This window comes from Phyllostomus hastatus, unplaced genomic scaffold (assembly GCF_019186645.2).
Source record: "Phyllostomus hastatus isolate PE091 unplaced genomic scaffold, TTU_PhHast_1.1 phas_contig_210, whole genome shotgun sequence".
In the NCBI taxonomy this organism is placed as follows: Eukaryota; Metazoa; Chordata; class Mammalia; order Chiroptera; family Phyllostomidae; genus Phyllostomus; species Phyllostomus hastatus.
Window position 1 is genome coordinate 38,919,441 of NW_025333737.1, and position 22,802 is coordinate 38,942,242.

General features: G+C 60.5%; 1 protein-coding gene across 1 annotated transcript in view; it reads left to right on the forward strand.

Annotated features, from left to right (window-relative positions):
• The window catches only part of TBCD (tubulin folding cofactor D), a 111,514-nt gene that overhangs the window by 52,411 nt on the left and 36,301 nt on the right, over positions 1-22,802 (forward strand). The window contains exon 14 of the mRNA XM_045836285.1: positions 16,514-16,670. Within this exon, the coding sequence (XP_045692241.1) occupies positions 16,514-16,670 (157 nt within the window). The remainder of the gene's footprint in view (positions 1-16,513; positions 16,671-22,802) is intronic.

Genomic DNA, 22,802 nt, shown 5'->3' on the forward strand with positions numbered 1-22,802 from the left:
ACTGGAGGGTCGTCCCTGCAGTACTGAGCTCTGCTGTGGCTTTTCAGGTATCGTCCTCTGGGCTGAGGGCCAGAGCACCGGTGACGTTGGGGACCACCAGCCCGGCTGGGTGGGGCCAGCAACGGGGGAGCCGGGTACTTTCCTCGGCCGTGGGCGTTGGGAGGGGGCGGGGGGGGGGGGCTTGTCTGTCCTGGGCAGTGCCTTTAGGCTTCTCACTTCAGCAGAGTCCTCAGGCTGCCGGCGGACTGCGGCCGCACCAGAGGGTCCAGTGGCTGGGCCGCAGGCGCGGGGAGGGCTTCCCTGGCTCGGAGTCCGAGCTGCGTCGGGCACGGCTGAGTTGTCGTTTGCCCGTTTTTCCAAGAATGCCCCAGTCCCAACCCCGTGGAAGTGGAGCTGCTTTATCTGGGGGGTGGGTGGTAAGGGAGCCGCTGCCCTTCTCCTCCCAGGTCGTCTGGGGTTTTTTGGGGGGGCAGGTGCAGGGTGAGTGCCTGGCCCACGGCTCAGTTCCTCCCTGCGACGCCTGTCTCCCGGGAGCCACGGAGAAGGAGCAGGGACAGTGGGTTCCTCGTGGTCTGGGGGACTCAGGGACTCGGTCTGGGCAGCCGGGCAGCCAGGTCCTGACAGGGTCTCCCCCCCCAGTGTGATCCCCTGCAGCTTTGAGTCTCCAGTGAAACTTGAGACCGTGCTTTGTCTGAGGTTGGGAAAGTGATTCAGGGCTGGAACGCAGGCCAAGTTTTCAGGGTTCCCAGTTTCCCTGCCCTCCCCGCCTGTCCCCACCCCGCAGTGAGGCATCCCTGCTCAGCCCCGCCCCCCGGCTCCCAGCGTTTCCAGAGCAGGCCCTGGGCTCTGTCCTCTCGTCACTGAACTTCCTCTGCAGGCCGGTCACTGGGTGCAGTCCCAGCCGGGCACGGGAGTCAGTTGGTTCAGTGGGACGAGGAAGTCTAAAACAGTTGACATCTCCTTTTCTCCCCTCCTGCCACAGGCACCACCGCCAGTGGAAGGCTCGCCGACAGAGGGTGGGCGTGAACACACAGACAAGCGAGGGGCGGGGCCTCGCACGGCAGAAAGGCACTTTCTCGGTCTGGAAGCTGCCGGTCCACGATCAGGGTGCTGGTGGGGCCGCTGCGTGCGAAGGCCTGTCCCCTCAGCTGGCAGACGGCCACCTTCTCCCTGTGTCCTCCCGTGGTTGCCCCTTGGTCTGCGTGTCTGTCCCAACCCCCTCCTCTCGTAAGGACACCCATCAGATCTGAAAAGGGCCGCCCCTCATGACCTCATTTGACCCAAGTTCTCTCTCTGAAGGCCCCGCCTCTAAATGCAGGCCCATGTGAGGTCCTGGAGGGCAGGCCCCCACTGTGAATTCGGGGATGCCCTTCAGCCCACAGCCTGCGGGAAGACACGTGACGCACGTGTGTGTGGGGTTTCCGCCTTCCGGCCCCTGTGGGTGGTGCTGCCGTGAACAGTCGTGTGCAAGTCTCTGTGTGTTCTCCTCTCATGGGCACGGACCTGGGAGGGGGACAGACACGTGTCCTGCGCTCAGAGCCGCAGTGGGCACGGGGTGAACTTGGCTGAGCGCCGGTGGTCGTGGTGACGCCGCCGCTGCCGTGCGTCCCGGGGTCTGCCCTGGCGGGAGCGTGGCTCCCCCAGTGTTCTGCTGGCGTTCCCTCAGGATTTCGTCTCCCTCTGCCGTCTTCTCCACATCCCCACATGCGGGACGTGTGGTGCAGACCCGCCCGCCGGGGTCAGTCTGCGGGTGGGGTCAGTCTGTGGGCGCTGGGTCCCCGTCTGCTCTCTCGGGTTGCTTCCCCCACACCTCAAGAAATCTGTTTTTCATGCTCTGTAAAAATTTTGGTTTCTCTTGCATCCTCTCTTCCCCATTCCATTCTGTATTTCTCCTCCGCTGGCTTAGAAATGATATATTGTTTTTCTTCTTCAATGATAATCTTTAGATTTGTATCATAAACGTTTCATCTCGTAACCTACGTTCCCGACAACACGCCACGTCCCAGACCCGATCCCTCCTCTCCCGAAGTGCCGGGAGTGTCCGGTGTTCCATCCGTCTTCGTGGTGAACCTGGACACCGCCGTCGTGGAGACGCTGCTTGTGTGGCGGGCTCTGCAGGCGCCTGGGGCTTCTCCTGTCGCTGCTGCTTTTCCCGGCTCAGACCCGACCTTCAACCTTCGGGGTGACGTTGCTCTTGGTCCCAGGGACGTCCCTCCGGTGAAGGTGTGTTAGTGCCACCACCTCCGTCGTCGGTCCGGGGTGTCCTTGCGAGCCTGGCCCCGGCAGGGCGCCCCGCTCTGTGGTGCTTCGTGTGCCCTCGTCTCCGTGTCCGATGGCGTCTGCCCGCACTTCTGGGAGTGAGCGGTCGTCAGCTCTCGGATGTGCTTTCCTTCTGTTCTCCTGCTGGGGGTCTGACCGGACCTCCGTCAGCCTCGTTCTGCCCCCTCTCTCCCCGTAGTTCCTGCTCTGCCTCTCAGCCCCACGGTCGGTGGCTTTTTCAGCTCTTGTTTCCCCAGGTTCTCTGACCTCCTGGGTCTCCTCTCTGTCAAAGCCGGACGTTGTGCCTGTGATCCCATTAACTGCATGCATGTCACGTGCATGAGATGCATGCCCACCGCGGCGTGTGTGCCGTGTGCGTCTAAGCAGACCTCTAAAATTGCCCGGTCGTTTCTGTGGTCTTCTTTGTGGCCTGTGTTTCGTTTCATCTTTCATGGACATTTCCTATTGAGTTTTATAAAACTATAAAAGGCCAACTATCTCAGCTCCTTTTGGTTTGGGTCAGGTGATTTTTTTCATTTTTACTTTTTCTGACGCGGCCCACCAGGGCACACGCTGTGAGGACACCCTCTGCCATTCGTGGCCCCGACGCCCCGCGCACGGGCACTGGTGTGCGCCTGGGGACCCCCGGGCTCTCGTCCTCGTCCTGCGGGGCTCTGGACCCCCGCGCCGGCGCCCCTCCGAGACTGTCGCCGCAGTGCGGGGAGGGCAGAGGTGTTTGCTCTCAGAAGTATTTCTGACGTCGTTTTAATCGAGGCAAAGCTCACCTCATAAGATTAACCGCCAACCGTTTCAGAGTGAACAGTTCAGCCGCGTTCGCTTCTGGGCTTCTCGTGGGAACGAGGCCGCACAGCGCGGGGCGGGTCTGTGTCTGGTCCCCTCCTCGGAGCACGGCGTCGGCACTTCACGAAGCCCGTGCAGGACCCAGCCGCCCTCCGCTGGGAGGGACCCCTCTTCTCCCCCACCCGCCAGGCGGCCGTGTTGTGCCACATTCCGGCCACTGAATAGAGCTGCTGGGAGCGTTCCACAGCGTCTCGTTGGAACGCGTGTCCCCCCCCCCCTCGGGCCTGCGTCCTGGGGTGGGACTGCGGGTCCCTGGGCCGCCGCTGCCGCCGCCGCGCGCTGGGGAGTGCCGCCCGTCTCCGCAGGGGCCACCCGCCGCCCGGGTTCTGGTCCCCTGGTCTTCGGGCACTGGTTACTTCTCATTTTCTACGCATGCTCTGGATTCTAGATCCTTATCAGATACCTGGCTTAGAAGTGTTTCCTCCCATTATGTGAGCTGACTTTTAATTCTCTTGATAGTGTACCTCTGTATTGTCATTTCTAGTAGATCTTCCTTTTTAGTTCTTTTTTTATGTGTGTAATTTTGGGAGTGTGTGTGTGTGTGTGTATATACATGCATCAGGTGTGTTTTCAAAGGGTATCTAATTCTTTTACTTTTGAGTATTTGATACCTAATTCGAATTGAGATTTCTTTTTAAGGTTTTTCTTTTGTTTATTTAGTTTTAGAGAGAGGGGAAGGGAGAGAGAAAGACAGGGAGAGAAACATCCGTGTGTGGTTGCCTCCCACACGCCCACCACTGGGACCCAGCCTGCAACCCAGGTGTGCGCCCTGACTGGGAATCGAACCGGTGACCAGGCTGGCGCCCAGTCCACTGAGCCACAACTGCTAGGGCTCATCTGCGTTATTGGTAAGAGGTGAATTCACAGTTCAGGTCAAAGCTGAGATTTTGAACATAGTGATGTGGTTGTGCTAATTACACACAGTGTGCTCAGAAAGTAGTGTCTGTCCACCTAACTCAGTCTGTTATTTTAGACACTTTGATAATACTTATGCTTTTTTAATGGCAGATCTTTTTATGAATCTTTTAATGAGAATCTTGCCACCTGGAGGAAACCCTTTACCTACTAAACTCATTTCTGCACTCCCCCAGCCGTGTTACTGTCTGTCCTGCCCGCAGCGTGCCCACAGGGGGGTAGAATGTGTTGAGGGTTGGCTGACCCGACTGGGTGGTTCTGCAGGTAAGGCCACTGGGATGCCATTGTACTTGAACTTCGGGTTTGCTGGGAACGTGCAGGAGCGCTTCTTCCAGCGACGCTGCCCTGAGGACCGGCCAGCCAGTTGGCTGAGTGTGCCCTGCGGACGAGGGCCCAGTGGGGGCTGGGGTTTCCCGTGCCCGGGGGCTGGGGGTGGGCACGGTTTCTTTGTGCCTGTTTCCGTGCCGCCCGGTGTGGAGGTGCTGCGTGCAGAGGCGCCTCCCTCCACCACCTCCCGGGGCTGGGAGGCTGCCGCGCTCCCGTCCCGCGAAAGCCCCGGTGGCCGAGGTCACTCAGTGAGCGAGCGCCTGCTCACTGGGGAGTGGGCTTGCGGTGGGCTCCTGGGAAGAAGAGACCCCACGTCACGTCCCGTGAGGAAACAGAGGCTTTGGTTTCTTGTGCCATGGGCAAGGCACCGTGTCAGGACTAGGGGCCGTGCTGTGGTTTGGGAGCCGCGAAGGGCCGCGAGTAGGCCCTGAAGTGGGCACACGGGGCAGATGAGACGGGAGTCGTAGGAACCGGAGTCTGCAGGGACGCAGGGCCGACTGAGGGGCTGGGGTGAGGGCGGAGTGGCGCTGAGTTCCCCCGGGGACACAACACGGCTGTGGGCTCGGGGGGCTTGCCGTCTTCTGGGCCGAGGCGAGAGGTGGCCAAGACTTGACTGCCAGGCCGTGTGGCGTGACCAGCTGTCTGCGGTCGGAAGAGAGGGTGCACCCTCGCCCGCCCTGGCTGTCCCTGGCCCATCTTCAGGGACCAGGAGAGACTCACGGGCGGGGTGGTGACTGGGTGGAACACAGGGGCAGGCTTGTCACCACCAGACACGGACGGCCTGCCCCTCGCACGTCTGTGCTCCTCGGGCTGACCCTCTGATCCTGGGCAGTGCCCTTCCTTGGGCCTCGTGCTGCCGTAGGTCCAGACCAGGACCCCCCGCTTGGCGAGGCGGGGTCCTGAGCAGGACTGTCCTCTGGGCCTGCCAGTTCTGAAGCCGTGTGCAGACACTCTCGGGGCCGGTGAGGTCTGGGCACTGGGGCCGGAATCCAGGGCTGTGAGTCAGTGGCAGAACCGGTCCCTGACTTCCTGGTTAAGCCTTTAATTCTCCTGAATGCTTGTTTTCGCTTCTTTCAAGTCGTTGCGCTGGGGCCGCCCTGTCATCAGCGGTGGGTGGCTCCTACGCCAGCAGCCTGCTCCCAGCAGAGCACGGCAGGGGCCCTCTCGCCCCACTCAGCCCCTTCCCCCTGCACCGGCCTCTGGCCAGCGGCAGGGCAGACGGCCGCTGGTCCCTGTGTGGTCTACTCGTTGGTCAGCAGAGACAGCCTCTGTCAATCACCTCTCACAGACAGGAGGGTCCTGGAGGGGTCATGGGAGCATGCAATTTGCAAAGAACGGTGACTTAGAACTAACAGACGTGGGCTCAGGCTGGGAAGCCAGCACCCCTGCCTGACGGCTCAGAGCCGGGGGAGCTGCTGACGTTGAAGGGACTGGGGGGCTGGAACAGCTGTCAGCTGCTGCAGGGCCTCCCTGAGCACTGACTTTCCCCTTCGAGGGGGTGAGGGGGTCAGTTCCACCTGTCTGTTCCTTGGTCCCATCGTATGGGCTTCCCTGGGCTGTGGTGGGCGTGTCCTCAAACCTGGTTACCTGGACGGGGTGCTGGCGATGTGGTGGGGTGGGTAAATTCTCACGGAGGGCTCGTGCCTGTGAGTTTTCACGGGCCAGCTGCCCCTGGGTGGGCGCTGTTGCCGTGGTCTCGTTTGAGTCTAATGAGCCGAGACCCTTCGAGGAGAGCGCTGCTCTTGGGGGCAGCCCCCCAGGTGCTGTGGTGCCGCTGTCACCACTGTTGGCGAGGTGACAGCTGCACAGGCATGGCCAGGCCCCCGAGGGAGAGTGCGCTGCAGTCCTGTGGGTGCTGTGTCCAGCGGACAAAGCGGCGGGCCTCCCGTTCCTCCTCCCTGGAAGCAGGTCGCAGGCCCAGCTGCCACTTCCTCCCGACAGGAGTCTTGGCAGCAGTGGGATGATGGGTCTGGGGAAATGTCTGGAAGCTGGGTTTTCAGTTTTGAGAAAACTGGAAGGGGAGCATCTGGGTTGAGGTCACATTTTCCGTTTGGGGATTATTTCTGAGCAGACTGTATTTTACTTTCAGGGTGGCAGGGTGTGCTCGGCCTGCTGAGCACAGCCTGTTGGTTCCTGTTTCCAGAGCAGGACTGTGAGGGTCTGGGAAGAGGAGGCGGGGCTCCCTGCCACCAGAGGTGGGTGGGTGGGTGGGGGCCGCAGGAGGCGTGAGCCACAGGCAGTGTGGCTCGGATGCGGAGTGTAAGGTCCTCAGGGCTGAGCCCAGCAGCGTGTGTCTGCGCCGAGGTCCGCTGCCTCGGTCCGCGGCCCTGGACCAGTCCTGCAGACCTGCTCTCAGGGACGGTCTTGCCCACGGAGTGGGCGCCGGGCCCTGCCCCCCCCTCCTCTCGTGGGGCGCTCTCGGTGGGAGGGTGAGAGCCGTCCCAGGCCCTCCCAGTTCTCCCCGAGGGTTCTCACTTCTCAGTTCCTCGAGAGACACGGCCCGGGCCACAGTGTGAGACCTGCCACGTGGTCTGCTGGCCGCAAACCAGCGGCGTTGTCCTTGCTGCTCCTCAGCCAGGGGTGGTGCCCCACCGACGTCTCCCAGGGCAGGCGCACTTCACTCTCTTTCTAGTGGTTCTGGGGACACGGCAGGGCTGGACCCTCGGCGGAGGTGTTTGGCCCTCAGGAGACAGCGTGTGCGGATGCTGAGGAGAGCTGCCCGCGGGGTCCGGGACGCGGGCCTGATGCAGCCCACCCGCCCCCTGCACTGGGCTGGTTGGTTGTCCTCCGACCGGACCCGAGTGACGTTTGTGACTCGAACACAGCTCACGCGTGTTGACGCGTGTGGGTGGCCAGGCCCTCGGAGGGACATACACTGCAGCAGAAGCACCTTCTCAACAGTCACGTTTGCCTTTCGAGATATTTTCAATGACCTTTTCATGATAAAGAATAAGCCTCTTTCCTGGTTTTTGTTTATTTTTAATAATCTGAGAATAGGTTTCATGCTTCTCTTACTCTTTGTGGCTCGTTTCGAGGGTTGGCCCTCTGCAGGATGTTGTGAAAATGTGGGACGCGCCCTGCCCGCTCCTTGGTCTGCCGAGGGGCAGCTGCCCGCGGTCCAGGCTGGTCCCAGTGGCCCTGTGTCCCTGGGGAGAAGGCCCGACCCCTCCAGAGTCTGGACCCTGCAGGGCACAGGTGGCACAGACAAGATGGCGGGGAGCCTCTCCGGGACGTGCGTCGGGGGCACGGCACTCCTGTCTGAGGCTCAGGGCAGCTAGGAAGTGGCTGTGGGGGAGGGCAGGGTGGACAGCTGTCCCGAGGGAGTATACCGCCGGCCTGTGCCCGGGACCCCGTGTCCCCTCCTGCACATCACACCCTGACCTTCCTGCGCAGCAGCTTGTTGCCAGCTGGAGCTGAGAGGTGTCCTCTGCGGGGCGAGGTGGTTGCCACGCTGGAGGGACCCGGCTGGCAGGAGCGGCAGCCGCCCACTCCGGACGGTCCCTGCACCGCGGTGAGGAGGTGCTTCAGCTCCTGCTGCCCTCGGCACTGGCTCCCCTGGTTCCACGGCGAGCGGCCTGGGCGCAGACCTGCGCCTGCACTGTCTGTTCAGGGACAAGTGCCCGGCAGCTAGTTCAGGGTCAGGCCTGCGGACGGGACGCAAGGTCACCATCGCCAGTGCCTGCTGCATCGATGCAAGTGCCAGGGTTGCTGTCGAACGTTGGGTTCTGCCCCGGGCCCCTCAGGAGCCATTCCCGCCGCCTCACTTCCCACGTCTGCGCGTGTCCACGCACCGCACCTCGGCCGCCCCCTCTGCTGGGGGAGGCCATTGTCTCTCACGTGTGGGAGCTCTTTGCACACCCTCTTACACTCACCTCGCTTATTTGCTCAGTGTGCCGGTCGACTGATGCTGGAAACACTGCAGTGTCATCTGTGATCCGGGTCCTCTGGCTCCGCTCTGCTCCCTGGAAGTGTGTCCCCATCCTAAATAGACCAACCTACTTGTTTTTCCCCCAACCATTTAATAGTTTTGTTTTAAAAACATTTCAGGATCTTTAATTACTTGGGTTGCTTTGGTGAATCGTGTTCATTAGTGAGTCCTGAGTGTGCATCCTGTGTGTCTTGTGGGGCACGCTGGTGGGGCACAGCCAGTGAGGGGACCGCGGTGAGCGGGCATGACCCTGGCGGTGGGCTCAGCTCAGGCAGCAGGGCCCTCCCTCCAGACGGCAGAGCCGGCCAGTCCCGGGCCCTGCTCCCGCTCCTCGCCTGCGCCACGTGGCTGTGTTGCTGCGCTGCCCCAAGTCCCCCTTTGCTGCCCTCGCGTCGGAACTGTCAAGGTTTGGCCTGATTTCCTTTCCTGCTTCATCAGCTCCCTGACCCCGTGTCCTTGCCCCCCCCCCCCGCCCCGCCCCACACCTGCTCTGCCCTCGGCCACAGGCACAGAAGGCGCCGCGTCGTCCTGAGCAGCGCGTCTCCTTCTCTTCTGAGTTTCTGGGCGTTTCTTAAACTTAGATATTTTACGTGTTTTACTGTGATCGCGAGTGGGGTGCTGTTACCTTTTACACGCCCCCCCCCCCCACGGCTGTAGTGTAGGCAGAGGCACTGGCGGCTGCACGTGTACCGGGTGTCCCGTTGCCTCTCTGAGCCCAGCGCATCCTCACCACAGACCCGACGCGTCCCCCGCGCCCTGCAACCGCCCGGTCGCTGGTTTCCCTCAGTTTGTCGGCTCGGCAGCGTCCCCGTCGCGCAGCAGCCGAGTCTGAACTGCAGTGTTTCAGGCCCGAGGTTCCCCTCGGCTGTTGGGTGTGTCCCTTGTCCACTCCTGTCCTTGCCGGGGGGGTGTCCGCGGCAGGGCTGCGCTGGTGGCTCAGACACTCACCCCCAGAAGGACGTCTGCACAGTTTCGGCTCTTCGGCTGCGTTTGCATGGACACCAGTTGTCGCCGCTCTGGGACAGGTGCCGGAGGGCCCCGTGGCGGGTCCCAGAGTCAGCCTGGTCTCGGCAGCGTTGTCAGCGGGACAGGCAGCAGTCGAAGGGCCCAGAGACAGAGGAGTTTGCCGCTTTCAGACCAGTGATTCTGGAAGATTCACTCTGAAAACTCGACCCCCTCGTCCTCGAGGAGGAATTCCAATGCGTTTGGGTGGCGTGGGGCAGCTGCCCCGCACCCCGTTGTCCGGCAGTGTCTGGACTGCTTGGGGGCAGCCCTGGCTCCCCGCTGTGGCTGTGCGATGTGCGTGTTTAACCAGAGTCTCTAGTTGTTGGGGGCAGTCAGAGGATTTGTGGGGTTTCGCTGACTTTTTTCTTTTTTGCTTGAGGACGTGCTTATTGATTCCAGAGAGAGGGAAAAGGAGGGAGAAGGGGAGGGAGAGAAACATCACTCAGCTGCCTCCCATGTGCACCCTGACCACGGGTCGAACCTGCCACCTTTAGCTTGCGGGACGACACCCACCCCCTGAGGCGCACAGGCCGGGGCTGCGGTGTGGGATCGCTGTGTTCACAGTTAGCCGGCTGCACCCAGTGTCGACAGCCCCAGTTCTGCCGGCTGCACCCAAAGCACCCTCGTGGGAGCCGGCCAAGCAGATGCCTTCCTCTCTCCGTCAGGCCCGGTCAGGGTTGGACCTTGGCCACGGCAGCCTGTTCCATCTGGGGGGGTGTTGGCCTTGGCCTCCACAAGGGCCGGTGTGTTGTCTCCTGTTGTCTCGTGGCTGACCCCGTGGTGGGGAGAGCGTGGTGGTGGCAGCGTGGTCAGCTTCCCTCTCCTGGGGGTGGTGCTCCGAGGACGGGTAGCAGCCTGCAGGGCTGCGGCGACTTTGGCCGTCGGAAGGTGGGTGATGTGCGGGGCTCCTTTTTGGGGTGCCTTTCAGCACGGCCTTTAGAGCCTTGGCTTGGACTTCGGCTTCGGGAGGGGCAGGGGCTTTCTTTGCTTTTGGCACCGCCCTTCCTCCTCGTGGCTCCCAGGGGACGCCGGCTCCTCCCGTGGGTCAGGCCCAGCTGCGGCTCTGGCCCTGGGCCAGTGGTGTGCCGGGACGGCCTCCACGCCCCCACGCCTCAGGGCCGGGCCACGGCCATGACCACGCAGGAGTGCAGTGCTTCTCGCTTGTGCCTCCGCGGTGCTCTGTGTTCATTCCAGAGGGTCCCGCCCCAGACGGGCCTGCGGCTCTGACGGTGACGCTCCTCTCCCCTGGGCTCGCGTTTCTCACGCGAGGGCATGCGGCTGACGTGTGTCACGATGGTGGCAGTGTCCCCCGAGCCCGCACAGTGTGCCGCGTGTGCTGGGGGTGCCCCTGGTCTTTGGGCACCTGTGGGGGAGCTCCCGGCCCAGTCCCGGGACTAACAAGCCCTGGCTGTCCACCACGGCCTGGTGGGCAGCGCAGGGTGGGTCTCCTGGCCCAGCCCGGCCACAAGCAGTACCTGCCCAGACGGGAGGCACCGGCCAGGGCCCACCCCAGGAGCACAGGGCGGGGGGCAGGGCCCGGCCAGGGCACCCCAGGGGTGGTGGGCCGGGGTCCTGAAGCCCCCAGGGTGAGCTCACAGACTGCACCCTGCATGCAGAGGGCCCGCAGGACAGTGTCTCAGAGGCGTCCTGTGGGAACTGAGCGCCAGATGTCCATGGAATCAGGTATCGTGTCCATCATTTCCTCCCGTCCCCCAGCAGTTCCAACACTGGGTTTTTTCTGAGCAAGTTGGACTGCATTTTTGAGGAAGGTATGATGGCTATTTGCACTCGCGGCCCAAACAGAAGTTCTGTGGTGACGGCCACACCCACTTCCAGGTAACCGGGGCTTTCCTGGCACCATCCGGGCTGGTGGCCTGTGGGTTTGCGTGCTGCATCGGCTCAGGGCTCCTGGGGGCCCGTGGGCTCCGTGTGTCCAAGGAGATGGCGTCTCAGTGCATCCTCCCCAGTGCATCCTGGGACGTGTCACCCCAGGGCATCACAGCAGATGCAGCCCAGTGCATCCTGGGAGAGTCAGCCTGTGCGGTCTGGGAGACACACCCAGTGCTATGAATGCCTTAAGTGAGGAACTTGTTTTTTAAATTAGTATAATTTATGACTTATCAAGACATGATGTTGTGCCGGCTATGTGATGATGTTTTATGGACAGGTTATTGGTACGCCTGCAGAGAATGTCTGGGTTTCTCCTGCCCCCTGGGTGCGCACCCTGCGAGCCCTGGGTGGAGCCTGGCACCGCGAGGGTTAAGCCGCTCACTCACCCTGGAGGCTGCTGTGTCCTCAGGCGGTTGGTAGACAAATGACCTGCTGTCTGGAGAGGAGGGCTCTGGGTTGCCAGAAGGAAGCCCTCTGGGGGTGCCGTGTGTTTGACATGCATTCACCATGTGTGATCGGAACCTCGGAAAAGGGTTTTGTCTAAAGCAGTCGAAGATTTTCCTTATTTTAAACCTGTTGAATCTGGAACGAGTTGTTTTGAAGTTTTTCTTTGAGGATGACTTTTTTCAAAGGTCTGGGACAAAGACTGTTTCTGCTCCTCCTCTTGTCCTTGGGGGCCGGGGTGTCAGAGCTGGAAGCCCAGGGTACCCCTCTGCCCCGGAGAGGGGGCGGCAGACGCAGCCCCAGCCCCGTCCTTCAGCTCCAGCTCACAGCGCTTCCTGTCTCCCTGGGGTGAATTGGAGCCGATAGGCTCATTTTTCATGTTCTTGTTAAAGAAATCTGTTGTCTTCTCAGCTGTCTTACTTTCTGCAAATTAAGCTCCTTTCCGGTGACCCACGAGGGGGCTGTTCCTACTGTCCCTCTCTGTGCTTGGCGGTGGCCCTGCTTCACCTGCCCTTGGGGGCCAGCCACCCCGTGTGTGGCGGGTGTGATGGAGGGGCCGTCCGTCTGAGGTCTCTGAGCAGGATGGCAGGGTGGCGTCATGGCGTCTGTGTGGGGAGCTGGGCTGCAAGGCAGGCGAGGCGGGCTCTGCCCAGCCTGCGGGTGGGGCCGCAGGGAGGCCCGGGAGGCCAGGTGGGGCAGGGCACCGACAGGCAGCCTCAGTCGGGTGGAGGCTGGTGCCGGTGGCAGCTCCCAGCCCTCTCACGGCTGACCGGTTCCCGTGACTTGAGACTGAGAAGTGGGCCAGATGGACTGAAGGTTCAGCTCACTAGGCTGCCGATTTCCCTGAAAATAAATGCCAGTCAAACCACGCAGGAGCCTTTGTGAGTGTTGAGGCTGTTGTCCGTCAGTGGAATACGAGTCAGCAGTTTCTGTCCTTTTCCCCGTTGCTCACCGGCCGTCCTAGCCGGCACAAATGACACTTCAGGAAGCCATCTCAGTGTGATTTGGGGTCAGACACTTGGGCTCCCCAAGTGGAGGGCAGGCTCTGGGGGTCAGCAGCTCAGTGACCTCAGGAGTTGGTGAGCAGGTGAGGGGTGGGAGCTCTGACCCCATGGAAGTGGGCTTCTCCCGGGGGGCGCCAGGCCTTTCTGAGTTCAGTGGCTGGGGGCGGGGGGTGTCTGCCTGAATAGATGTGGAGGTGCTGACCGCTGTCACTCCTAGTTGTCTGTTTTGAAATTGATCTTGTCCTGTGGACCGATAAATTGGGACTCAGCCGTGAGCACCCAGATCTCCTTCCGGCTATAGACTTGCTGAATGGTCTCACCCAGAACTCCCTGGGTGGCCGTGTTCGAGATCTGGGGGCGGCGAGGCCACGTAGGCTGCGCTTCCCTGCTGAAGGTGCCACAGCCGATTAGTTTCGACGTGTGTCGGGCCGCGAGCGGGCTCCCCTGTCAGCACAGAAAGTGAGCGTGAGCAGCCCCAGAAAACGAGGCTTTGCAGGTAAAACAGCTGCGGACCAGTTGTGAGCGTCACGGGTTCGGTGTAGTTCAGGTAGGGACAGTCGTTTAAAAGTCACCGATGAGATCGAACTGCGTGATCCACGACGGCTAAAGGCAGTGCCCCCGTTTGGGTTGGCATTTGTGCGTGCTTCACGAGTCTTAATTGTGAGCTTCACTTGCTTTTAAAGATTTAAACTCATTATTACTCTTTTTTAGAGAGAGGAGAAGAGAGGGAGGCAGAGGGAGAGAAACACTGATGTGCGAGACCAGGAACCTGGTCTGCAACCCAGGCACGTGCCCTGACTGGGAATTGAACTGGCCACCTTTAGATGGGGGGCCGACACCTGACCTCCAGAGCCGCACCAGCCAGGGCTGCAAGCTTCACTTCAGGAGGTTAGCAGGAGACACTCACGAGGAAGGGTAGGGGTTCTTTCAGGACGTGGGGCGCAGTTTCCCCTGTGCCGCCGGACGGAGGCAGAACTCCGTTGGCTTCCGTGGCCTCTGTCCAGCGCGGCTCCCCTGGTTCTGGGGTGCTGTGCAGGTGGGAGGCCGAGAGGGCTGTGAGGCCAGTGGGGGGTTGGCGGCGGGCGCTGGGGGGACTCCTGAAGGGACAGGCGGGAACCAGCCTGTGCAGCCTGCCCTGCTGTGAGGTGAGTGCTGAGCACACACAGGCCCAGAGCCACGTTAGCCCAACAGTGACGGGGCCGGTGGGGGGCACTGGGGTGGGGCGTGACGGTGTCCTCAGCAGAGGTGCGGCTCCTGTGGGTGAGGCAGGCCTGGGGTGACCGCCACTCCCTGAGCTGTGCCCCAGAGGGTGGCGCGGCCTCCAGCTGAGGTGGGTCGTGAGGGGAGATGGGCTCAGTTTCAGATGTTGTGGAATTTGAGGGGCCTTTGGCACATCCCGAGGGGGGTGTCCTGCTGCTGTTGGGTTGAGGAAACGCGAACCTGGCAAGAGAGTGGGCTCCGTGTTGGGGGTCCTCAGCATGCACAGCTGCAGAGCGAGGCCAGCTGCAGGCTTGGCGACCTCGGCGCCCACGGCCAGACGCCCTGGAGCTCCCTGTCCTGCATCAGACCCCTGAGTCCCCGCCGAACTGTGAGCCGCGGCGACCCGGAGTCCCTCTCCTGGCCGAGGTGGGTGGGATTGGTGAGGTGGTGTCTGTGAGCCTGTTGTTCTACGTTGCCCTTATTTTATGTGACTCAAAGTAAATTTATGTGAACATTTTGTAATCTTACTAAGTTATCGTGTGTATGAAATAAACTGTATAGAATCACATCCATTTTCTGTTGCAGTTTATATAGAATGAGGTAATCTTGGGTGTAGTAAGGCAGAAGAGAAATTTGTGTATAATATTCATAGTCCTGCATTGTTTTTTTTGTTTGTTTGTTTTTTGTTTTTGTTTTTGTTTTTGGTTTTTTTTTCGCCTCAGTCTGTTTTTAGGTATGTTTTCCTGGGAGATAATTTCTGTGATGACAGGTGCACGTGCGAGTCATTGATAGTTTATTTTTCTTAAATTCACACCTGGAGTGTTGTTCTTGGGCCTTTCTAAGTCACAGTGTCAGCCTCCTGAGGCGGGGCTGGGGGCGGGGCCCGGTGTGCAGGTGGGTGTGCAGCCGGCCTCCTGGGCGCTGGCGGGCAGGCCCCCACTGTGCTCTCCCTCTCGCCACTGGCGTTCGTCCTCTTTGCTCAGTGGCGGGTCTCCCTTCGTCTGGTGCCGGGACCTTCACCCTCCCTCCTCGGTTCCTGAGCGAGGGCTGCGTGCAGGGCGTCCGCAGGTCTGCGGCGGCGGCTCCGGCGCGGGAAGCTGTGCAGCCGAGTTTTACCCTGCAGATCTCCCCTCCCATGAGCGACGGCGGGCAGGGCTGTGAGGCCGCGGCGCACAGAGGCTGTGGCCATGTGCGCCGACAGGACAGGTGCCCACGGGCCAGGGGCCGATGCACGCCTGGCTCCCACGGCCCGTCGTGCGGCCCTGTCCAGTGTCGGGCGTCCACCGGAGAGAAGCAGGGCAGCCCCAGGCCCACTCCTGATCCCTTCTGACACCACTGCCAGCTGTTGAGGGTGCTTCAGGGCAGCGCCCTTGTCTGTCTGGGTTAGTGAACTGGGACTTTCAGAAAATTCTGCTCAGTGTGACGTTAAGAAACAATTTAAACTTGTCTTTAATTTTTACTTTTCATTTTATTTTTAAAAAATGTTTATTTTTTGGACAGAGAGGAAGGGAGGGAGAAAGAGAGGGGGAGAAACATCTGTGTGTAGTTGCCTCTCGTGCGCCCCCAGCTGGGGACCTGGCCCGAAACCCAGGCTTGGGCCCTGACAGGGAATTGAACCCGCGACCCTTTGGTTTGCAGGCTGATGCTCAGTCCACTGAGCTACATAAGCCAGGGACATTGTCTTTAATTTTTAAATTAATTTTTTAAGCCTTTTCTCTTATGTCTTTAAATTATAAGTATCTTAAAAGGCTTGGAAAATTGTTTGATTTACACAATTAATTACATTTTATTATACTTTTTAAGCCCTATGCATGAATGTGATATATATAAAGCAAAACTTTTCAGGTCCCTGAAATACATGAATCTAAGAAATTTAACATAAAATGGTAAAATCTCAGCTCTTTTAAACATCAAATACCCACACCACATGTCTCAAAATTCTGTCATATCTTTATATCAAAAATCACTTATGTAATATTAATCAATTAGACGTTTTAAAATGGAAGCAGGATAATCTGTTATGTATTTCAAGTTACTGTAAGTGTTAGATGTTTCAGATAACTAAATGTGTGTAGATCGTCCCTAGGGCTAATGGAGAAGCATGGAAGGCACCGGGGGTCGGTTCTGTCATTGTTTGGTTGTCAGTTCTGAAAACCCCCAGGCGGCGGACACCCTCGGAGCAGAGTGCGGACCCCTGGGTGCCGGGTTCCCCTCTCCTCCCTGGGTGGAGGGCAGCAGGTGCTGCCTCGGGCCCGAACTAGAGGCCGACGCATCTTTTAGGGCCTCCTCGACCACAAGACCCCGGGACCATTGTCCAGTGGTGTCGCTGGCCCTTCTCCCGCCGCCAGGGCTCTCGGAGCCCATCCTTGGGGCCTGGCTCCCTCGTTCCTCAGGCTCCCAGGTCCTGCGGCATCCCTCTGGTGGCCCTTGTGGGGGACCTTGCACCTCTGTGTGCTTTTCGGGCAGCTTTAAAGGAAACTTTTCACTTGATTCGTGGACTTCTGTTTGCCTTCCACGTTTTTTCCTGACAAGGTGGTAACTTTCACAGCATGACCTTGGGGCGGACTACGCCTGGTGGCTGGCCGTACCTGCCCCTGCTGGGTGCTGGGGTGCCCCCGCTGCCGTGTCTTCAAACCAGCTGCCTCCACGGTCTCATTCGGTCCCCGTCTCCCCTGCCCAGTGGTCGCCGTGATCCTGAAGGCGCTGACCTACGAGGAGAAGCGGGGTGCCTGCAGCGTGGGCGCCAACGTCCGGGACGCCGCCTGCTACGTGTGCTGGGCCTTCGCACGCGCCTACGAGCCTCGGGAGCTGAAGCCCTTCGTGTCCGAGATTGCGAGGTACAGCCTGTCCCGGTCGTGGCGGTCCGGCCCGGCCCGCCTCTGCCGTCGCCCGTCGGGCGGTGCCCTCCCGGAGGCGCATGTGTGCCGCAGCCAGCCCAGGGCGCCCCCACGGTGCTGTGCAGCCGGCGTTCCTGCGCCGGTAGCACACCCCTCGTGGGTGGTCTGTGACCCGGCAGCAGCTCAGGCTCCTTCCCTGTGGGGAGGCGGCTCTGCCCAGAGCTGTGCAGGAGGCTTGTGCAGAGGCTCCCACTGGCTCTGTGGGGGAGGGGACGTCGTTTGGGGGGTGTGGGAACAGCCGGCGGCGACAGCTCATCCGGTGAGTGGGGCTTCTGGGCGTCTGTGTCCCACAGAGAGAGAAGCTTTGGACACCCAGCTGCCAGCCTTCCCCTGGGAAGGGGTCCCTCGGGAACGCTGGACTAGGAAGCCCTTGACTGCTGTGCAGGGGCTGGGCTTTGTCCTGCCCCGATTTTCTGGTTGGGATAGACTAGCACTTGAACACCATTGCACTGACCAGCAGCTTCATCTCCAGCACACTGGGAACGGCCCTCGGCCCTCAGAGCAGCTCTGCGAGGCAGGACTGAGTGTCTTCTGTGGTTTCTCGGAGAAGGAACTGGAGCCGGCAGGTGGCGGCCCCGGCAGACACTGGAGCAGCTGTGGCCTGGGCTTGTTGGTGTGTCCCCCAGCTGGGCCCCCAGGGTGTCCAGCTGCCCCTGCCGTCCTGCCCCTAACTTTTAAGATCTGCTGGGGTTTTTTTTTTGTTTCAGAGAAATATAAAACAAATGTGTCCCCAGCATAGGAAATTTTTAAGTTAATCTTTGTGCTGTGATTTGTTCATGTATTTCTGGACTTGAACAAGGTTAGGCCTCTGTTTTCAGTGTTTATTAGGCAGCCAGAGGAGGGCTGCCCAGCGTGGCGGCAGCCTCTGTGTTGGTCATGGACCCCGCAGTCCTAAGCCATCCACAGGGGCCGGCCTGTCCTCGGAGTCCCAGCTCCTTGTGCCTCCAGCCAGGTGCGCCGGTGTGGCCCCGGGTGAAAGGCTGCCTGAGGAAGTCCCCAGGGTCTGCAGCCCCTGGCTTCTCTGCTGCGGCTCCCAGGTCTCGGGCACTGGAGGTCGTTCTGCTCTCACTGCTTCTGGGGTCGGGAGAAGAGCCGCAGGTCTGTTCACTGCCCAGGAAGTGCCTCTGGCCTGTGTCTCCCCGTCCTGACGTACGTCAGAGCCTGGTCCACAGAACAGGCCAGGGGTGCTGACAGAGCTGGGGGAGCTCAGAGTGCTTCCAGGAAGTCGTAGAGGTATCCGACTCCTCCTTGCTCCTCCTCCGCTGGAGAAGGGCAGAGAGACAAGGCTGAGGGCTTGGGGGGCCAAGGTCCTGCGTGACTGTCGGCCTGTCCCCACCACTCGCCCCTCGCTGGCCCCCTGGGCCGTGGCTCCCTGCCAGCAGCCCAGGGCCCCGGCCCTGGGGGAACGGGGGTTTGCTGTCTCCCAAGGCTGCGGGCGAGGCTCTTCCTGCCGCTCACCTGCAAGTGGCTTCTGTGACGAGAAGGGGCAGCAGAGGCAGCGGCTCCCTTGGTGCTGGGTGCTTCCGCTGTCACAGAGTCTGGGCTGACACTGTGCCACCCTGTGTCCAGTGCTGGCGGGGAGGTGGGCACCCTGGTGACGCTGCAACCCTGGTGACACCTGCCCACCGGCGGGCAGCTGACAGACTGAGGGAGACGCCGGAGTCCCACGGCATGTCCCTGGCCTCTGCAGGGCATCCGGCTCCTGATGGGGCCCCTCCCGCTTCGAAGGGAGAGCAACCCCCGCATCGGCACTGCTTCTTCAGTCTGGCATTCGTCAGTGTGGTGAACGTGGCAGGTATCCGTGCCGCCCCTTTCTCCGAGGACTCTCGGGGCAGAGGAAATTGGAACATGGTAAAATCTTTGGAAATAAAGGCTTTCAAAACCTGCCAACACTAATTCAAAACAAATTTACGTGGAAACTTTCTTTCTGGTGTTATAAAAGGAAGAGTCACCGCGCCTCCACAGACGGGTGCCTCCAAGCGCCCGAGGAAGCGGGCAGCTGAGCCTGCGCCCGCCTGCGCGGCACGGTGCGGCCTGCGCAGGCCGTGCTCCCCTGGGACAGCGGGAGCGCCGGCCACACACCTGCTCTCTGTTTGGGGCGGAAGCTTCTGAGCCCCCGCTCTGCAGGGGCCTGTGTCCCTCGTGATGGGGAGAGCAGTGGCGCTGGCCAGCGGTCCCAGCCCTCACGCCCCCCCGGGGCCCGTGGGGCAGACAGGGCTGGCTGTCTTCTCCCCAGGGCCCTGGCTTTTGAAACACAGGCTCTCGCAGCCGCGAGCCAGTGATTCCTGCTTTCTGCAGTTTCTAGAAGCTGTTGCCATGCCGATGGCGTCAGCGACTTTGTGAAGTGCAGCATCAGCCGTGGTGAGCCTGAGCGTGACGTGGGCGCAGTTGACGTCACGGGCCCAGTTCTGTGGGTTCCCGGGTGGGCGGGCCTGCGCCCGTGGACCTCCGGCACATGCCCGGGCAAGGCCAGCACAGCGACCTGGCTGGGCCGCTGCCGAGCCACGCGGGTCTGACTCGGAGCCTCTTTCCCCAGCGTGTGCGTCCCCGCACGCCAGCACCGAGTTCTCGTGGAGGCTGGAGGGTGCCGGCACAGCGGACTCCAGGGGCCCCTCTGCTCCTCAGAAGAGGAAAGCCAGATGTGGGGCCCACCGAGCTGCCGCGTGCCCGGCTTTCTGGGTGTGGCATGTGGCAGGACCAGGCAGCGAAGAGCCCAGAGCCGGGGCTGAGTGGGTCCCCGGCCTTGGTCTCTCTGCTCCTGTCAGGGAGCGGGACTTGGATTGGCTGCGGCGGAGAGGGTGGAGCCAAGCCTGTCCTGCGGGGGCCCAGAGGGTAGTGGGCCAGCAGGACCCCTGCCACCATGTCTGGATGGTGACAGGAGGGCAGGAGGGGTTGTTGGGGGCACTCGCCTCTCTCAGGAGCTGGGACTCATTTTAAGAACGTGACCAAACAGGAGGGACCAGGGACACTTGCCCTGATGGTGGCCACTGTTCTCAGCAGAAACTCCTGTGGTTGCACTTGGGCCCTTTGATCTCAGGGGAGGTTACTTTTCCTCGACTCTCTGGGCATGCCCCAGGCGTCGCTCACGTACTCACCGGCAGCGTCCCACTCGGAACCCTCCCGCTGGCAGGGCACGCGGACTCCTGCTCAACAGCCTTCCCAATTCCTCCTAATTAGCACCGGAGCTAGCGGCCTCGTGGAGTTTCTGCCTGACGGGGCGCCTCTAGCCCCCTTTCCCCGGGCCCCTCCCAGGATCAGATCACAGGTGCCCTCTGGAGCTGCGCCTGGGCCTGGCAGGCTTTCCCGTCCAGTTTGGCAGGTTCTGGGAGCCAGGGCTGCAGCCCTTCCTGGTCCGTCCGGGCTGCAGGCTGGGGCGGGTGGGGAGGGAGGCTGGGAGGTGACTCACCGAGAGCCCGAGAACGCTGCTGGCCCAGGAGTATCGGTTGGGGTGTGTCCTTCAAGAGCTGCCTCCTTCTGTGTGTAATAAGTGACCGCATTTTAATTGTCAGCTTTTAAGCCCATTAATCCTGCCACCTGATAAAAGGCTGATACCTTTATACTTTCACAAACTCTTCAGTGGATCTTGCAAAAGTTGACACTGGAGATCAAAGTGTAATTCTCTCAGTGAAATTCGAACGTCTGATGAAGAGAGTCCTGTGGCGGCAGCGTGGCCAAGGCCCCCACCTGCTGAGCGGTCTGGGGTGGGCTGTGCAGGGCTCAGCTGCCCACTTTCTCGGGCGCTTGGAGGGACCCATCTGTGGGTGTGAGGTGGCTCTGTTTTAGAACACCAAAAGGAAAGTTTTCAGGCAGTCGATTGCTTTGAATTAGTGTTGGCAGGTTTTGAAAGCTTGTATTTCCTAAGATTATACACAGACTATGAGCTGGAATAATATTTTTTTTTGTGGAAAGTAAATAGGGCTTTCTGAAAAACTGAGTGTGACTTGAGATCAGTGAAACACACGAAGTTAAAACGGCACAGAACGGCTGTGCTTCACCGAGGAAATGCCTTCTCCCCGGCAGTCGGGAAGCTGACTTGCAAGAAGGAAAGAAAAATGAGCCCTTGCAAGCCTGCTGGTTGGCACCTTCCAGCGATTTCCTCACCTGAAACTCTTTTGTGAGTCGAGGCCGTTGACATCAGCCTGCAGGCTCCTCCCGAGCTGGGCAGCGCCCCGCGCGCCCACAGCGGCAGGCCAGCGCCTGGGGATCGGCTCCCAGATCTCTTCCTCCAGGGCAGGCTTGTCCCGAGACATCAGGAAGTGGCAGGCGTCGCTCGGAGCCGTGTCTTGTTCTCACCGCGACCTTCTCCAGGGCTGCTTCTGCAGGGAGTGGGGGGAGGGTGAAGGGGGGCGGGGTGGGGGAGCCCTCGTGTTTTCCAGGGAAAGTTACGTGCTGATCACAGACACAAGTGTGCCCCCACTCCCCCACCTGGTAAACCTCTTCTTGGCCCTCATTCTGGCTCCACTGCGACTTACGTGCTTTGGAAGGTCTCGTGGGAGCCTTCATTCTTGTGAGGGAAAAGGAAAGGAGAGCTTGGCCACTGGCAGGCATTTCAACTCGGTAGACAGTGTAGTCTGCAACTTCCAAACAATGTGGATCAACTTTGAAATGATGGGATTACTGTTACTTAAGATAACAAGCAGCAGTGCATTTTGCTTTTTATTGCTATAAAACACTGTGTAGACTAACAGAGGTGGACTTCGGGATGTGAGCTGCGCCCTGCTGTACCTGCTAATAAAAACCAGGAGCCCGGGCAGGTCGAGGCATGCAGCTTCCCCGACTGGACGAGGAAGAGTCCCTCTCTGTGTGACACAGACCGGCCTTCTGTGTTGGGAAATGCTGGCGAGGCAGCGCCTGCTCTCCCGCGGCGAAAGCAAACAGGAGAAGACGCCCGAGACACGGCCCCGCCCCGGCAGACGCCTGCCGTGGGCCGTCGGGGCCGCTGTGCACATCCCCTCCGGCACGTGAGCCGTGCGAGTGACTCACGCGAGGCCCCTCCTGCTAAGGAAGACTTGGGGGGTGCATGGACTGGGGCCTGTGGTGCTTCCCTGCTCATACTGAACCAGGACCATCATACCTGTTCCTATGCGAGACTCACTAGTATTTGTAGACAAGCCAGTTTTGTTTCTCAGAGTGAAATTAGAGTAATTTTCTAAATTTAGTCCAGATCAAAACAGTATTAAAAACCTGCTGCATTCCCCTGTTGCATACAACAAATTGATTTGTTGAATTAACTCAAGAGTCTAAACTTGGTTGAAAGCTGTTTTTAGAGGGATACAGTTTGTCCTGCTGTTCTCTGAAGTTTGCTGAGATAGGAACAAAGAAGGGACCTTCTAAAGCCACCCACTTGCGAGTGTGAAAGCCTTCCTGGCGAGCCCCTCCATGCCTGCACCCCTCCGGCCTGGGCAGCTGGGCCTCCTGTGTCCTCACTGTCCACCCACAGCGGCAGCTGTTTCTGTTCCGTGTGCTTCAGGGCTGAGTGCCTGCGGGCTCCCGGGAGGGAGTCCCTTCTGTCCTTGCTCGGGGGCCAGTCAGTGCAGGAGCTGCGGGGCCTGGCCGGGAGCCTGAGGTCAGGTGGACCTGTTGTGGATGCTGAGAGGGGCCCGCAGGTGAGCGAGGAGCGTGAGAGAGAGGAAGATGAAGAAGGCCTTTTTCTGGGGCAGCCAGTTGTGCTTGTAGAGAAGGGGCTGGAAGGCCGGAGCATAGACACATGACAGCATGAGAAGGAATCTCCAGGACAGCCTTTCATTGTTTCGGTTCAGTTGCCACATAAACTGAAAAGCTTGACACTGAGCGTCTTCTGTCCCCAGCACGGGCTCACCTGATGACTCGGCCGCTCCACGGTGCTGGGCAGGGGCTGGCAGCACTCAGAACTGCGGGCTGGCCTCAGTGGCCCGGGCTGCACCAGGAGAGGTGTGGGGGCGCGGGGCTGTGAGCCCGTAGACGGGTGGCGGCGGGGGTGCTGGAGGGCCTGCTCCCATCTCGGCTGCCTCAGGGCCCTCGAGCCCCTTCCAGGGCTGGCAGGCAGCAGGCGATGGTGTGTTTCTTTCTTGCATTGGTTCTGTTCTCCTCTTT